This window comes from Rattus norvegicus, chromosome 10 (assembly GCF_036323735.1).
Source record: "Rattus norvegicus strain BN/NHsdMcwi chromosome 10, GRCr8, whole genome shotgun sequence".
NCBI lineage: Eukaryota > Metazoa > Chordata > Mammalia > Rodentia > Muridae > Rattus > Rattus norvegicus.
The window spans coordinates 4,739,320-4,757,194 of NC_086028.1; the positions used below are offsets into that span (position 1 = coordinate 4,739,320).

General features: G+C 46.4%; 1 protein-coding gene across 13 annotated transcripts in view; it reads right to left on the reverse strand.

Annotated features, from left to right (window-relative positions):
• Snx29 (sorting nexin 29) overlaps window positions 1-17,875 on the reverse strand; it is a 413,817-nt gene that overhangs the window by 347,454 nt on the left and 48,488 nt on the right. For 10 of the 13 annotated variants that reach the window (XR_005489945.2, XM_039086859.2, XM_039086858.1 and 7 more), the window contains 4 exons: window positions 7,954-8,134; window positions 3,903-3,973; window positions 2,695-2,943; window positions 7-379 (listed from right to left, as the gene is read on the reverse strand). Coding sequence is in view for 12 of the 13 variants with exons in the window: in XM_039086859.2 (XP_038942787.1) it covers window positions 7-379; window positions 2,695-2,943; window positions 3,903-3,973; window positions 7,954-8,134 (874 nt within the window). In the remaining variant the exon portion in view is untranslated. Of the gene's footprint in view, window positions 1-6; window positions 380-2,694; window positions 2,944-3,612; window positions 3,871-3,902; window positions 3,974-7,953; window positions 8,135-17,875 lie in introns of those variants that run through there. The other 3 variants (XM_063269879.1, XM_039086867.2, XM_039086860.1) reach the window with 3 other exon arrangements.

Sequence of the window (17,875 nt, forward strand, 5' to 3'; positions counted from 1 at the left end):
GCTCACCTGTCTGGCGACTCCTTGTGGCCCGTGTGTCCCCTTCCTAATGGGTTCCTGTACACAGCCTCCTCGCTCTCATCCACATCGTCATCAATGCTCTTCACATCAAGCTTCTGGTAGCCCAGCTCCCCGTTCAAAGATGCAGAATCCATTTTCCATGAGTTGCTGCTCTGGCTCCCGTTGGAATTTGGCCCAAAGGGGCCTTCAAAGGCTGCCATGATGTTGACAGAGGATCGGTCAGAGTTCTCCTCCGAACTCTCTGCAGTCCCAGGCATCTTTTTTAAAGTGTCCCCAGCGCCCTGCTCCTCATCGTCATCATCAAAAGAGACAATGTTGGTCACCTTCTTCCTCCTCCTCCGCTCCCTTTTACATCGGGCATCTGGCGAAAGAAAAGCTGTGGTAGCAGACAGAAGGAAGGCAAGCCTCACTCCTGTGGGGCAGCAGGACCTACTGTCACAGCAAGAATAAACCAAAACTAAATCAGATTCTCTTGGGGGTTTAGGGTTTTTCTAAATAGATTTTTCCCCATACAATATACTCTAGCTATATAATGTCCCCAGCTCCTTCCAGATCCTCCCCACCCACTCAAATCCACACCCTTTCCCTTTCTCTCTCAGAAAGCAAACCTGTACCTAATAGTAAAAGAAAATAAAACTAATCAGAGTAGGGCAAAACAAAGAAATAGGAAAAGGGCCAAAGAGTAAGAACAAGAAATACATACAGACACAGAGACATACACATTCGCATACACAAAAAACCCATAAAGGCAAAAAAGAAAAATCAAAAACCATAATATATAAGCAAACCACAATGTAGGATTTTAAAAAAAAGAAAAACTCCAAAAACTACCACTGAGTTCGTTTTATGTTGGCCACTACTGCTGGGCCTTTTTTAGGGTTTTTTTTTTTTTTAACTTTTTAAAGGGGGGAGAAGTGCATGCATATATATAACAACAGAAGTTAAAAGAGGGCATCAGATCCCCTGGAATTAGAATTAGGCAGTTGTGAGACGGGTGCTAGGAACCAAACTCAGTTCCTCTAGAAAAGCAGCAAACGCTGGGGAGGGCAGAGGCACCAGAGACTAAACCTGCTACACTACTGCTATTTCGCTAGACTCAAATTGTCAAATATTCCTCTAAATATTTATGCTTATACCCGCAGGTTAGTGACGTTCAGAGAACTTTCTTTTTTATGCTGAGCAGCATTTAATGTAATCCATCCCAGTGCTGAGAATAAGCAGCCTCGAGTGCTCAGCCCTAAGTGAGACGCCTGTACCAACCTCAATCCCACCCCAACCCCACCCCCACCCCCACCCCCACCCCCACCCCCACCCCCACCCCACCCCCAAGCTCAGAGGACCCCACAGACAGCAGAGATGATGTAAGAGCCAGAGGCAGGAAGGGCTGCTGCACAGTGATGGCTGCTGGACGTGAGTGACACGGCTGTCCTGTCAGTGTTTCCCTGCTTAAGACCATCCAGTCAACATTCCAGCACTGCGGAGGAGGGGACTGGAGGTAGTTGATGGCTCCTGGGGAAGGGGGTGAATCGTCTGGGGGGTGGGGGGGCTGCTAAGGTGCCCATGCTGGGCATGCCTCAGTAGGTAAAGCGGGGCTGCACAAGCAGAAGGATGTGAGTTTGGACCCAGCCCTGGGGGAAAGCTGGGCACAGAGGTGTGCCCTGTGACCCCAGCCCTGAAAGGGCTGACACAGGCAGATCCCTGGAGCTAAATGGCCAGCCAGTTGAGTCAATCAGTAAGCTCCAGGTTCAGAGAAAGATTCTGTCTCAAAACAAAGTGTACAGACAACACGAAAGATGCCCCACACTGACTTCTGGACACACACACACTATAAATAAACACACATACACAAAGATAACAGACAGACAGAAACTGAGAGATAAGATAGAATTCCAAAAATAGGGCTGCTGGGTCAGGAGCTAGAAAGATCCAAGTTCAAGACCAGCCTGGGTTTTCACGTCAGTTCAAAGCCACCCTAACAATATGATAAGACCTTGTCGCAAAAATAAAAAGTAAAAAGAACTTAGGATAAACACTTTTTAAAACTGTTTTCAAAGGGATGACCATGATTATTGCCTTAATGGATTCGGAATGACAGGACTTGGTATTAAACCGCCAAGTTATGGTTTCTCCTAATAGCAACTCGCTAACTTCTCCAAATGCTCTAAGGTGTCATCAACTTCTGGTAAAAATTATCTCAACTGAACCGCTTTCCCCTTCTGCTCAGAGCTCCCCTGTTCTCTTAGACCACTACCTAAAGAACATCCTCCCAACACAGGCAAGCCCAAAGCATTCTGTCTGAAGCACCCTGTGCTGGCATCCAGTACACCACAAGAATAGTAAGTTACTTGTGCCTTTTTGTTTTAAAACATCACCCTGCCCGACCCCAAGAAGACTAACAAGATGGCTAGCAGAGCCTCAGCCCACTGCTGATCATAGGAACTCAGGAAGGAGAGACAGGGGAGAAGAAGCCGTGGGACACGACCCACCTGGCGTCCTAGGGCGGGCTGCTTCTCTACCCTTCCTGTCAGGCCCCGCTCACAGTGAAATGAAAAAAAGACAAACACCCACAGACTTTGCTCCCTGAGGAGTGACAGCATCAGGGGTTCCTCTCAGCTCTACTCTCATTTCCTTTTCAGTGGCCCTACTGTGCCACCTCCAGGGCCCCTTCTCACTTACCAACATGGACGTTCTTGGATATGACAGGCAGAGGGTCAGTTTCCTGCTCTGGTTTGATGAGAATGGAGACAGCAGAGGACGCTGTGATCTCCCTGAGAAGGCTACTCATGCCCTGCGTAGACTCCTTCAGCAAAGATGTCATATTCTGTGTTGACTCCTTTAAGAGGTCAGAGACAGTGGGAGCGAATTTGCTCTGCCCATTCAAATCCTTGTTGTCAATGTTAATGGCAAAGAGTATGGAGTTCAGACCTGTTGAAAGAGTGGGAGGGGACAGTGCAGTACTTGCCGTCACGTGGTCACACCTCCAGCAAAAAGACAGTCTACAAGGGACCCAAGGGGACAGGTACTTGTCTTTAGCGTCTAATAAAACCATCCGAATCTGCATTGGTAGATAGAAGTTCATGTGAACAGAGTGAGGAAGACAGACAAGAGTCACCATGAGATGCTGATGGTGGGAGTTCTGGAGAGGGGCTTGCCTGGGCTGAGGCACAGAAAGCCATTGGCAGCTCTGAGACCTTGGTCAAGCAGCTTGTCATCTCCCTGAGTTCTAGTTTCTTTGTGCAATTCTGACAACAGTAACCCTCTCAGGATTGTGAGTACTGAAGACTCTACCTACCAATACCTCCTCGTGAGCTCAATGTGCACCGAACAAGGCATTGCAGTTACTGTGCCTACACTGACACTGGCAAAGAAAGCCACAGTCAGAGCCTGACTCTCATCCTTAGATGAGCCTAACATGGCCCTCAGTGCAGGGCTCCATGTCAGGTTCTAGAAGGAAAGTGTACTGTGATTTCACAAGCCTCTGTCACAGCAATCCAGGTCCTTGCTTCACACTGACAAGCCACATCCAAGGCCTTTATCTGCTCTAGCTCTCTTAAAGACCTAAAAAGGTGCCTGCAAAGCTAACAGCATTCTCACCTCACAGAGAACGAGAGAAGAGGTAACAGAGCTGACAGAATTCAGCTGACACGCAGCAAATCCAGGGTCAAGGCAGTCAGCCAATCCCCCGTTCTTTATCATTCACCTGCCAGCCCACAAGCCAAACTCTTCAACCATGTGCGTCATCTTCACAGCGTCAAACTCTAGGTAAATTGGCCCAACTTAAAGAGCAATACAACAGTCAAGAGGACACAGAGCAGCATGGCATCCCCTCGGGCAATAAATCCACTCCTGGAAGCTCTCTGCTCACCAAGCTTCTCAGGACTCACCAGCTGCCATGGTAGGGAGCATGCTGGACCTTTCTTCATCCATTACAAAAGACCAATCTTCATAGAATGTGCTGAAAAACCAGAGAGAAAAGGGACAAGTCTTAGAGGAAGGTAGTTGTCAGCATCCACTACTGGCCAGTGATGCCATTACATAGCTAACAAAGACCAGGCCCAGTCCGTCACCCAGATGGAATTTGGTCCCTCTCCACTTCGAAGCTTCTCACTAGAAACAAAGGTCTGAATGCACAGACCCTGACTTCCTTGTTGGTCCCCTGAGACCCTGAGCTTCAGAGGACTGAAATAGACATGTACAAATGTATTTATAAAGAAGCAAAGTTGAAGAGGAAAGAGGGATGGACTCCACCCAACAAGGTACCCTGAGACAGACAGGAAGTCCAGCTCACCTGATTGGCTAATGTAAGAAAAGATAATTTCAGAAGCAATTACAGAACTCAGGGCTCCAACAACAGGGCATCCATTTACAATAACTGCTGGGCTATAAACCCACACTCCAAGTTAATCATGGAAAAAGACGGGAGGGTAAAGGGCTCCTGTGAATTTCAGTAGCAGCTGGGGATGGTCAGGGAAGCCTACAGGTATCTAAGGCAATCTAGTCAATCAACAGCACAGCAGGGCTTACAAGCAGGTCTCCCAAGTCTAATTTCTAAGAACTTTACATGACTCGGTTAGGAAGTGAACCACCAGACTCCTCAATGCCAGGTAACAAAATGGAAAGTGTAGCTTCAATGATACCAGGTCTGTGCTGAGTAGCCTGCAGTTCAGCAAAAGTTGGAGAAGAGTAGCTGCTGATATAACTGAAGACAATAGGAGAGGGGGCATGCTAGGAAGATAGCAAACCTTGTCACGCTAGCATTTTGATCACATTCAATTCTACAACAAATTGGGATCAGTTGAAAACCTGAACATGTAAATGAATCTGAATGATGTCTGTGTGAGAGAGAATGTGTGTGTGTGTGTGTGTGTGTGTGTGTGTGTGTGTGTTGTGTGGTAAGAGAAAAAGTGTGTGTGAAAGAGTATGTGTAAGAGAAAGTGTATGAGTGTGTATAAAAGAGTGTAAGTGTGTGAGAAAGTGTGTGTGTGAGATGTGTATGAGTGAGTGTGAGAGTGTGTGTGAGAGACAGTGTATTAGAAAGTGTGTGTGTATGAAAGAGAGTGTGTGTGCAAGAGTATTGTGTGAGTGTGTGAGAGAGAAAGTGTATGTGAAAGAGTAGTGTGAGAGAGTATGTGTATGAGAGTGTGTATGTATAAGAGAGCGTATGTATGAGAGTATGTATGTGTGTGACTGTGTATGAGTGTGTGTGGGAATGTGTGGGAGTGTATGTGAGTAAGTGTATGTGTAAGAAATTGTGTATGAGTGTGTAAGTATATGTGAGAAAGTGTTAAGAAAGTGTGTGTGAGAGAGAGAATGTAAGAGAGTGTAAGACAGAATGTGTGAGAGAGTATGTGAAAAAGAGTATATATATATATGTGAAAGAGAATGTGTGTAAGAGTGTGTGAGAGAATGTGTGACAGAGTGTATATGTGTGTGAGAGTGTATATGTGTGTGAGAGAGTGTGTATGAGTATGTGAGAGACAATGTGTGAGAGTGTGTAAGAGTGTGAGAATGTGCATGTGAGAGACTGTGTGTGAGAAAGAGACTGTGTGTATGAGAGTGTGTGCATGAGAGAGTGTTTGTGTGAGAGAGAATATGTGTGAGTATGTATAAGAGAGAAAGTATATGTATGAGTGTGTATGCTTGGGAGAGAGAATGTGTGTAAGAATGTGTGTGAGAGAGATGATATGTGTGAGTGTGTGTGAGAAAGCATGTGTGAGAATGTGTGTGAGAGAGTGTAAGAGAATCTGTGAGAGAGTATGTATAAGAGAGTGTGTATATGTATGAGAGAATATTGTGTGTGAGTGTGTATGCACATGAGAGTGTGTGTGAGAGAATGTGTGTGTGAGTGTGTATGTGTGAGTGTGTGTGAGAGAGTGTATGTACATGAGAGAGAGAAAGAGAGAGAGAGAGAGAGAGAGAGAGAGAGAGAGAGAGAGAGAGAGAGAGTCCATGAATGTGCTTGCATATAGAGGCCAGAGGAGAAACTCCAGTGTAATTCCACAAGATCTATTCACCTTCTTTGAGACAGGGTCTCTCATTGGCCTGGAGATCACAAAATAGGCTAGGCTGTGTGGCTAGGGATCCCCTGTCTCTTCCTCCTCATCACTGGGACATGCACCACTGTGCTAGCTCTTTTTATGTGGATTGTAGTTAAACATAAAACAACATAAATGTTGGTTTTAACTGTTTTCTTCTTTGCTATTTTAATTTTATTTTTATTATGTATACGTGTGTATATGCAGGATGTGTGTAAATAGAGCACAAATGTAGGGGTCTGTAGGATGTCATACAGGTAAAGGTAGGTACTAGATAGAATGAGGCCTGTCATTGGGCGAGAAGGAAGGATGGGTGGGAGAAAAGTTTTAGAGAGGAGGAGACTGGAGGAGGCAGGAGAAACAGCAGAGAGAACATGGAGGCTGATGTTAAGATTCCTCCCTGCATCTTTACAGGTTGTTATTAATTTCTTAAAGGATGGATGTGTACTGGGCTTTGTATGTTTAGGTGGGCAATTATATCTTACCAATTGGATCAGAGGTTATTGTGTTGTGTGTTCTTTCATGTGTCGATATAAGTTAAAGAGAGTATGTGGCAGTCAGAGATACTAAACCACCACAGAACTGGGACGTGTATGTCTGGCATGGTGGCAGCCTGCCTTGGGAACTGGTTGTGTAGAGAGATTGCCGCTGGCTCAGAGAGAAGCCATCAGCAGTGTGATATGGGATGGAGCAGAGCAGGTGAGAGGCTTTGCTGACTGAGATAAAAATATCTACCAGATAACTTGGGGCACTACGATGCCAGATCTAGTGCGGGGTAAATGCAAGCTTTTTTTATAATTTTACAGCAACAGGCATCCACAGAAACGCTTCAGGAATCTGTTCTCTCCTTCCGCCATAGGACTCATGGGATCTGGGAGCTGACTCAGAGTTACATGTCTGTGTGGGCAGCAAGATCCGTCTTAGTGACCCAGGTGTCTTTAGGCGCAATCTCAAAGCACCACAGAATCACTGGTAGAATTACATCACAGGGCAATGGGGGCAGCACCAGATGGGTGGAGCCTCTGTCCAGCATGCCTGAGTACCTGAGTCAGATTTCTAGTAAAGAAAAAAGTAAACCTGAGAAGTGGTTGGGGAACAAGGAGGACTACAGAAACAGAAAGGGAGACCTGAGCCTGCAGGAAACTGGCAAGATTGAAATGGAGGGTCTGTCAGAGCGCTGAGAAGCCAACCTAATGCACTAACAGAATCTGAGTGTCAAGTCTAGGCCCTGCTAACATAGAAGCTACTCACAGCCCAGAGAGGACTGGTCACACCTCCTTGGGTCATCAAGTGACATAAACTGTCTAGTCTACCATCCTCACAGCAGGTAACACAATCAAGAAATAAAAGTGGTCAACTCAGGCCCATGAGGCTTCCCAAGTGTTGCTTAATACAACACAAACTGATCTGAGTAAATTTTTATGCTTAAGAAAAGTAATAGCTCATCATTAAAAACTTCCTTCCCTGATGTCTCTTATTCTGAGAAGAACTGGTCATACAGGCCTTTAATTCCAGCACGAGAGAAATAAGCCAGCCTGGGCTATAACAGTGAGTTCCAGGCTAGTCTGGACTACATGTGAGACCTTGTCTCAAAATGAAGAAATGAAGAAAAGAATAAACTAAGCGTCCACATCTTTTTGTCAGTTTGGGATTGAGTACTCTAAAGAATCCCAAATTAAAACTCCACAGAGTGAGGGGTAGTCTATGCCCTAAGGCAATAACTATCTGTACCCAAGCCTTGATCACAACAAATACTAATGGAGTGCTGGCTACGGTGCCACACAGGGTCCCTTCTAGTCCTTGTGGCATTTGTCCTCCTACCAAGGGAATGGCTAGCAGGGCTGCAGCGGGGAAGCCCCTTATACCCTGGCTGGGAGACTAGGGCCATCCTGCTGGGTACCTGAGCCTGGTGCGGTCAGCCAGCAGCATGTGCAGGTAGCGCTCGAGGGAGTGCTCATTTAGGGCGCAGCGCAGCCAGGCCCGGCCTCGGCCAACATCGGCAGTGATGTGGTGCAGGGAGTAGAAGCGCTGCAGCTCGTGCTTGCTGAGGACCTCCTTCACATAGACCCAGAACACGGGCTCTGGAGAGAGAAGGCAGCAGTGTGTCACGGAGCCCCAAGCTGTGGTCCTCACAGCGAGGGTCACTAAGTAACTTTACAGGGAATAAATGGCATTGCTTCCTTAGCACAGACAATGTAGAACAAAGTAATAATCAAAACAGGGCCTCAAACCCCGGCCCAGAGACCACCATTCTTGGTTAACATTTTCAAAACCTTTGAGCCAGTCTTTTTTTCTTGCACCTTTTTTACACAAAAATCAACATTTGTGATAGCTAAATTGTGTCTCCAAATATAACTACACCCTCATCTGTGAAAGCTGTGAATATAGCCTACACAGTGAAGGACTCTTGGCCACCCCCATGATGTCAATTCCTGTGGATACAACATGTGTCTTCATATAAGAGACTGACCCACAAGAGAGGTCATGTGACTAGGAAAGCAAAGGTTAGAATGATGTGGCCACTTCCAAAGAAAGCCAGCAGCCTGAGCTGAGAGAGGTGAGAGTAGCTGCTATCCTTGCAGTATCAGCAGGAACAGCCCTGCCATTGTCATCGGGATGTGTTAGCCCAGTGAAGCTGACCTAGGAGCTGCAGCTCCCAGGACTATAAACAGATCTCTTTAAGCCACACATGATGCCACCCATCTACCTGCAGTCCTGGCTAATCGGGTAGCTGAGGCAAGGGTGGAATTTGAGCCAAGCAAGTTCAAAGTTAACCTGAAAAAAAAAGCAAGATCCCATCCCATCTTAACAACAAAAACTACATTAGATAGTATGTTATTGTATGTGTATACATGCATGCATGCATGGAATGCACACATACACACACTCACACACACACATACACACACACACTCACACATACACACATACAATTCGGTATCTTGACTCAGTTTTTCCTAAATCATGAACATTTCCCAGATTTGGAAGTCCGCGGAAGAATTTTGTATTATTACTCACTCATTCTGTCTTCTGAGTGCTGAACGTGATTTCTGGCAGCTTCTTGGTTGGATATAATTTTGCTATCCTGATCACAAAGAATTTGCTGCTTCCCCTCACACAGCAAAGAACATCCTTGAACATGAATAACCACCCTCCTCGAGAGATCCTCGGGAGAGCTTCCTCGGTGGTCAACTACTTGGTATAAATAAGGACAGGAAGGAATTTAAGGCTATGGGAAGGCTAAAGAAGGTTGTACTGCGCCACAGCAGACAGCCGTTCTTCCTGACCGTTCTCTTCAGGTCTACCTTTCTTATCCATAAGCTCAAATTACTTGGGAGTTGAAATCCTAGGATGTACCTCATTTTGTGATCAGCTTTCTTTATAGCATTGGCTCATCGACACTTCTTCATGCTATGGTCAGTACTGCCATGACAGCCACTGGCTCTTGAGTGTGCACCAGCAACATTTCATAATTGACCTCACTCAAACCAAGGTGCCTCATTCACAGACAAAGCCGGGACAAGTCCCACCGTGGTAATTAAATGTCACTAAGCAGCACAGGCGAGCAGGAGTGTGGTGGCAAACATAAGCAACTCGAATCCTGTTCTGCCTCTGCTACCTCAGAATGAGCATGCTTACAACTGTTTAACTTCTAACTGGGGCAGAGCCATGTCTCTGCTGCCAGACCCAGCTTTCCCTTTTATTAACTTGCCTTAATCATCAACATTATCGAGATTATTATCATGTGCTTTTGATGTTTTGCCTACATGTATGTCTGTGAAAAGGTGACAGGTCCTCTAGAACTGGAGTTATAGACAGCTGTGAGCTGAGCACTGGGAATCAACCCAGGACCTCTGGATGAGCAGCCAGTGCTCTTAACCACTGAACCATCCCTCCAGTCCTGAGATGCAGCTTTCAGTCCAGGAGCCAAACAGGTTCGCAGACCCTTAGAGAACATTAAAGTCATTGAGGTTTTCTTCCAGCAGAGTGCAAACATGCACAGCTCCAGAAGCTACACCAAGATTAAGAAGCTTACTCTTACTCCAGTTCAAACTTAGGCTAGCTGCAACATCCTAGTGAGCCTTGAGCAGTGCCAAGCCAGGAGAGAGGACAAGGATTCATCTTTTAGGGGCCTTCAATCCAGCATACAGGACAAACAGGCAACAAGGTCACTCAGTTATGTAGCCTTGGATAGGCACAGAATCATGCTAAACCTCAGATTCCTATCCCATGAGCACAGAATAGGTGGACTGGAATTATGAGTTACTTGGAGAAAAGAGCAGGTTGAGCACAACGCCCATGTGGTCCACACAACAATGGCAGTCTGACAGGAGATAACCAATACCCATGGCTAAGAGGAGACACTATGTAGCCTTCTTCTTCTCTTTCTGTACCAGTAGCACTTGAATGTATATATGTGTACCCGGTCACCCTTCCAGGTCTTTAACTTTGTTACTTATATTGTGTGTGTGTGTGTGTGTGTGTGTGTGTGTGTGTGTGTGTGTGTGTGTGTGTGTCCATCACATGTCTACAAACAGCAGAGGACAACTTGCAGGAGTAAGTTTTCTCCTTCCAACGTGTGAGTTCCAGTAACTAAACTCAGGTCATCAAGCTTGGTAACCAGAGCCTTCATCTGAACCACTGCACTGGCTTCATTTTTCAGAATAAACTTCTCAGGAAGAAAGAGAAAGTGCAGTTCACTCTTAGCCCTCACACAGCAAACTCATGGGACCATACAGAAGAGGCTGCAGACCCTTCTCTGCCTCTCTGCTCTTCACTACAAACTGAACCATCCTCATCCTGTCTAAGATGAAGAGAAACTCTGAAGACTTACAAGGATTAGGAAGTTCCTGAAAATTACAAGATTCACTGGGCCCATCCAAAGTCACAAAGGCAGCAAGCACCTGCTGAGAAGAGGAGACTCTTTGGTGAGGCTTCCTGCACATTGGACAGAAAGCCCCAGGAATGCAGCTTTGAGTCATCACTCATGCTGGAGTAGCTGTCTATGATACAGCTTCCCCTGAGCCAGCCATTCCTCTATAAGTAACCCCCCAAAACTCACTGGTCCATCACACTGGACTCAGGTAGAATCTTTTTTGGGGGGGGGGGGGATGTGTCATCATTTCCCTATCTGCTATGAAAGAGATTTGTTCATGTCCAAAAAAAGTTACATTCAAACACCAGCATAGGGGACACTGGGGAGTCCAGTACCCTCCCCTAGTAAGGCAGAGGACACTGAGGAGCACACTACCCTTCAAGTAACTCTCACTCACATTCTGCTCAAAATGCTGCAGTGACCTCACTGTGACCTTGAATACCAGAAACACTTTACTGTAAGCCTGTTTTCACCTTTCCAGTTTGCAAATTGCTTACCGTGAGGATCCTCTTCAAGCCTGTCAGCGATGCCACTGATGATAAGAATTATCCCAGCAGGGCTCCACTCCAGAATTAATGTGGTCTATTTAAAGTACAGCTCACCTGCCTCTTAATGCAAGCAGCGCCTATAATTTAATTTGGAAATCTATAGTGATCTGTTTTGAAATGTGGGGAAGTTCCAGAAGCATGCCAGGGCTTCAGCTTCTCAGAGCAGGTAAGGGCAACTTCCAGCAAGAACAGAGCCAGGAAGAGGGTACCAAAGTGAGCTGTCTGGAGACCCTGTTTGTAGCTGACTAACAGAACCAACTTTTAGGAGTTTCTAACAAGTCTTGGCTTTCGTTGGCAATGCAAAAAACTCATACCTTGCATGGGTTCAGTGGGTAAAGTGCTTGGTGAACAATAGGAAGACTTGAGATTAGATCTCCATCACCCGTGTGAAAAAGTCAGGTACAGCTGGGTGTGGTCTTTAGGCCAACACTTAGAAGGAAGATGTAGGCGGATCACTGTGAGTCAAAGCTAACCTGGTCTATATATAAAGTTCAGGCCAGTCAGAGCTCCACAAGGAGACACTGACTTAACACTTTGGTATAAGGGTGCATGGGTAATCCCAGCTCTAGGAAATCAGAGACAAGAGGATCCTGTGGCCTGTTGGTCAGCCATTATAACCCAATAAGTGAGCTCCCACTTCAGTGGAGAATTTTTTCTCAAAAAATAAGACACAAAGCAACTGAAGACACCTGACCTGACCTCTGGCCTGCACAAACACATGTACATGCATGAACACACACACACACACACACACACACACACACACACACGGAAATAACATGTAAAATGTATATATAAGTTGACTCAATCAGTGTCACCACAGCAAACGTGCCTGCCCTATAAGGAAATGGTAATGTAATGTAATGCAATGGTAAACTGCTATTGCTGTTACTCTCAAGTCTAACAGGAAGGTGCCCCTCCCTTTGCTTCTGGCAGTGTCCCTCTTTCCTATGTCCTAAGTGGTTCTCTGTGATATTGTCTTACACTGTCCTCTTCCTTCCCAGCAGTGGCGGGTCCCACAGGCAGGGAGAGACTCAGACTACATGGGGTGTCACCTCTATGACATATCTCATCCCTGTCCTCTTCTAGATCTGTGCTCTTCATAGGACATTCCTCACATTAATTCTTATGATTAAAAAAAAATGGAGGGCTGGGGAGATGGCTCGCCCATTAAGAGCACTGGTGTCTCTTCTAGAGGACCTGGGTTCACTTCCCAGCACCCACATGCCAGCTCACAACTGTCCTGTCCTGTTCCAGAAGAACTGACACCCTCACACAGACATGCAAGCAGTCAAAACACCCATGTACATAAAATAAAAGTAAATTATTTTTTTAAAAGAACAGAAAGATTATTTTAAAGTATGTGCATGCACACACACATACACACACACACACACACACACACACACACACACACACACAGAGGGCTCTGTGCATTGAGTGCAAGTAAGTGCCTACAGAAGACAGAGATATCAAATCTCCCTGAGGAGTTACAGGCAGTTGTGAGGTGCCCAAGAGGGGTGCACATGCTCTTAACCTGTGAACCATCTCTCCAGGCCTAATTTTCTTCTTTTTAAAGATTATATGAAAATGTTATTTATCTTGATTGCCTGGGAGGCCGGGGGGGTTGAGTATCCCTTAAATTTTTTTAAAGCACAGCTACAGTCATTTGCTCACCTAGCAGCTGTGGCTACCTTCAGACAACAGTTATACCAGCAAAGCAGAGCAGGGTGACCCAAAGTCCGCAACACTATTTGGTAATTTGAAGACCTCCAGAAATAGGAGCTCTTAGGGGCCATGAAAGCCCAGAACCACCTGAGACTACTCTAACACCACACCCATCATGGAGACACCACCACCAAGACTGCAAAATCCTCAATCCAGAAAACTGCCATGCTGAAGGACAAATGGGAAACAATCTGGGGGCGCTAAGCCCAGAGCCCAGCTCAAACACTGAGTCTCTAGGACCAAAGTTTCCTTTGGTAAAGGGCCATCTGTCCCTTGAACCAGAACACAGCTCGTGTGATGGAATGGAGTTGGTCCTCTGATCATCTGAGGAGCCTCTGTACAGGACCCCTGAATAACAGCACAACCCAGCAACCCTCTATAGAGAGGTGAGGGGTACACTGAGCAGGGGAGAGCACTGTACAAAACTAAACAATGTGTCACCCAGCTTTAAGGGCCTGGCTCCTTGTAAACAAGGAGAAAGGGCATCTTTCTCTCACCTGGTTAGATAGGATTGGCGCCAAGGCCCTGAATGGCCAAAATTTAAGGTCAGTCACAGGGAAATCACACCACTGGGCTTCACAGTCGCAAGCAGAAGGTGAAGAAAGACTCAGATAAAAGCGGCTGTCAGTCTTTTACCAGGCAAGAATAGGCAGCCCCGGAAGGCCATGAGGAAGCAGAAGTGGAGGAAAGAGCAGCGGAGCTGCTTGACCGTCCCTGGGTACCTGGCAAAGGCAGTCCACCACAGTACAAACTCAGGAGAGCTCGTCTGACACTAGGCACCAGCACAGAGAGCCAACACAGCCACCCATGCTGAGGCAGGGGCAATCCACACTGCTCTCCAACCAAAGAGCTGGGGGGAAACTGCTGCTCAAGCCCAGGACTGGCCCACCAATGAGCAGGTAGGTAGTCAGCAGGCGGGGCTCCCAAGAAGGGACCACAGCTTTGTCACCCCACCATCTTCCAGTTGGCCACATGGCTGTGTCTAGAACAGAGGAGCTGTGGTGTAAATATGAGTCATAAATAGTTAAACTAGATCTATCGAGCACATCAACCTGATCCTTTTTTGTTTTTAAGTCCATGAAAAGTACACATAATACAATTTGCCATTTTAACCATTTTTAATCTTTATTACATTTTGCTATGTGTGTCTGTCTCTCTCTTTGTGTGCATGTGTTTTTGTTTTTGTTTTTTGAGGTGTGTGTGTGTGTGTGTGTGTGTGTGTGTGTGTGTGTGTGTGTGTGTGTGTTGTGTGTTTTGAGAGGACAACTTGACTTAAAAGAGTCCATTGTCAGCCAAGCTGACAATGCCAATTAAAGGTGGCACACACCTTTAATCCCAACACTTGGGAGGCAGAGACAGGTAGACCAGACTGGTCTACAGAGTGAGTTCCAGGACAACCAGAGCTACACAGAGACACCCTGTCTTGAAAAATAAAACAAACAAGACAAAGTCAGTTCTCTTCTTCCACCCTGTGAATCTCAGGAATTAAACACAGGTCATCAGGCTTGCACAGCAGGCAATGTTAGCGTCTGAGCCATCTCACCAGCCCCACGTCAGCCATTTTTAGTGTCCTATAACACTGTGTACTCAGTGCAGACAGCAATACTATCTATTTCATCAACAGGAGCTCCTTTGTTAAATAACTCCTCCAGCCTCCCCATCCTGGCCTTTGGTAACTTCACCTTCTTGCCTGTAAACCTGACTGTTCCAGATACCTGCATCAGTGGCATTCCATGGTATTTGAGCATCTACGACTCAGTGCAATGTTTGGGAAGGTTCTTCTCCATTATATGTGCTAATGTAATTAGTGCTTACCTCCTTTATTTTTTTTCTTGACTGTTGTTTATGTTTTATGTTTATTTTGAGACTGTGTCTCACTCTGTAGCCCTGGCTAGTATGTGACTTGATATGTATTCCAGCTTGGCCTCAAATCACTTCATAGCTGAGGCTGACCTTGAACTCCTAATCTGCCTCTACATCTCAAATGTTGGAATTACAGGAGTACATGACCAAACCTAGCTATTCTCTTTCCCTCCCTCCCCGTCTCTCTCCCTCCCTCTCCCCCCTCCTTCCCTCCCTCCCCCCTCTCTCTTTCCCTCCCTCCCTCTCTCTCCCCGTCTCTCTCTCTCCCTTCCCCTCCTGTCTCCCTCCCCCCTCTCTTCCTCCTTCACTATACACCTCCCCCACAACCCACAACCCAGAGACTTGCTATGTTTATACCAACTTTGCCTTGCATTCTCTTATGTAGTCAGCCTCAGACTGAACAATATTTACTTGTTTGTTTATTTATTTATTTATTTATAATTTCATGTGCACTTGGTGTCTTGTCTACATGTATGTCTATATAAGGGTGTTGGATTGTCTGGAACTGGAGTTACGGACAGCTTCAAACTGCCACGTGGGTGCCGGAAACTGAACCTCTGGAAAAGACGCCAGTGCTCTTAAGCCCTGGGCCATCTCTCCAACCCCCAGGCTTAATCTTTCTGCCTGAGCATCTGCAATGCTTCAGCCCCGGCATCATATCCAACTCTTCACTCCTTCTCATGGCCATGAAAAGAGTGCGGACATGTTTAACAGTATAGGAAGTAAGTGTGTGTGTGTGTGTGTGTGTGTGTGTGTGTGTGTGTGTGTTATTGTATTACTTTTGGTATGTGCAACATGTGAGTAGTACATGTGTGCTGTATATGAAGATGTGGGTGTGGCATTTGTACACATAAGGAGGCCAAAGGAGGACACAGAGTGTCCTGCTCCATCCTGCTCTACCTCAGTCCTTTGAGACAGCCTCTCACTGAACCTGAAGCAAGGCTGGTAGCCAGCACTAAGCCTCAGCAGTGCTTGGTTTTTGCCCAACGTGGTAATAGCGTGGCAGGCAGGAGCACAGCCACGCCCAGTGTTTTACACAGACAGACACTAGAGACTTGAACTCAGATTCTCGAGCTTACACAGCAAGCACTCTGACCCACCTAACCATCTCCCTGCCCCCAGAAAGCAGGGCTTCTAGAGCTTGTGACTCATCTCCTTTTAGGTGTATACTTGATCTTTGAAGAGACTCTTCTTGAGATGAGTAAAGGACCCAAGGAACTGTGAAGCTGGTAATCTCCAAAAATTGATGCATCAGGTATCAGATATGAGCCTTCATGACACATCAAAATAAAGACCTTTACAACAGCCAGCAGGCACAACTTCCTAAGACACTTAGTCCGGATATACCAGACTGCTCTCAGTACTAGGGACTGTGATACACATTAGGCAAGCACCATGCCACTGAGGTATACTCCTCTTTCCAGAGGCAGGATCTCATTTGAACTTGTAATCCTCCTGCCTCAGCACCTAGAACTTGACATACTAGAACCCACTCATGCACTCATTTCCCTTGCATTGGCATGGACCCTATGCCACTTAGATGTCAAGGTCCCTTCACAGTCTAGGGCCCATGAGCTGAAGAACAGCATCCTAATAGCTCTCCCGATAAGGCCAGCCATTCTTTACCATCACTAACCACTTCTGTTAGTAACCCTAGACACCCTTCGGTATTCTCCCCACGCGGTCAACAGACATCCTTCCAAGCGAGGCCTCTTTCACCAGAAGTAGATTTGCAAGTTCATAACAATAGCAACAAAACCCCAAGAAGGAACCGAAAGCACCACACAAAGTGGAGACACACAGAGCAGACTTCCCCATTCAGCCAAGAGGACAGCCTGGCACATGCATCTTCCTCAAAAACCAGTGTTCTGTAGAAATGAAATCATTGCCCAAGGGGACTCAGAGAATCAAAATGTAAACCCTGCTTTAAGTTAAGTTCGATGGACCATTTTCAAAACTCCCCTCCCAGGCTCAAGAAGCCAGCATCTTACGGAAAGATGGGGAAAGAAAGCAGAGGGATAGGGGTTAGCTTCCCAGGAAAATGATCACTTTGCCAGAAGCCACGATTTTGACACAGTCACCTCTATGATGTACAGACTAAGCTATAGCAATAGGTAGGCCCGGACCCTGCCCCTTCCCTTCCAGGAAAAGCAAGGGTCAGGAGAGCAGGTCACACCATCGGGAGGCCTCACAGCAGTCGGGTTGAGGACTGCTGAGGCATAGTTAGGGTGAACGGGGCAGGAAGATCAAGGGAAGAAATGTGAAATGTCTAAGGAGTATGCATTAAAACCACAGTGAGATGATAGCCCACCATGTCCATTTGGAAATAGCATATCGTGCCATGTTGGGAAGTGTAGGGAGCCGTATTGGATTTGGGCCTGGCCACTTTGTGACTGTCTGGCCACAGTTAAGATTCTTGAGATTGTTAGACAAAAAGCCTCTCCCATGAATTTACGGCACAAGAAGATAACAATCAGCCCGAACAAGACCCTTCTGGGTCTCCTGCAGGGTTTGACCCCTGCTAAGCCCTGCTGATGCTTGTGGAAGCCTTTTGTTCCTAACTCAGAGCAGTCTGGCCTGGTACTTCACACCGGAGTCAGAATTAGGCTGGCCTTCCCGGTTATTTCCCTAATTTATTCAGGTCTCATAGTCGGTCTTTTGTTACCGAGCCAGGGTTTCCCACTGTGCTTCGCAGATACCTGCTACCTGGTGTACTTGGGGTATATAGTTTGGTGAATAAAATTATGAGAGAGCCCTTCTTCTTCTGGCTTGACACGAATAACCTGTGTGTGTGTGTTTCCTTAATT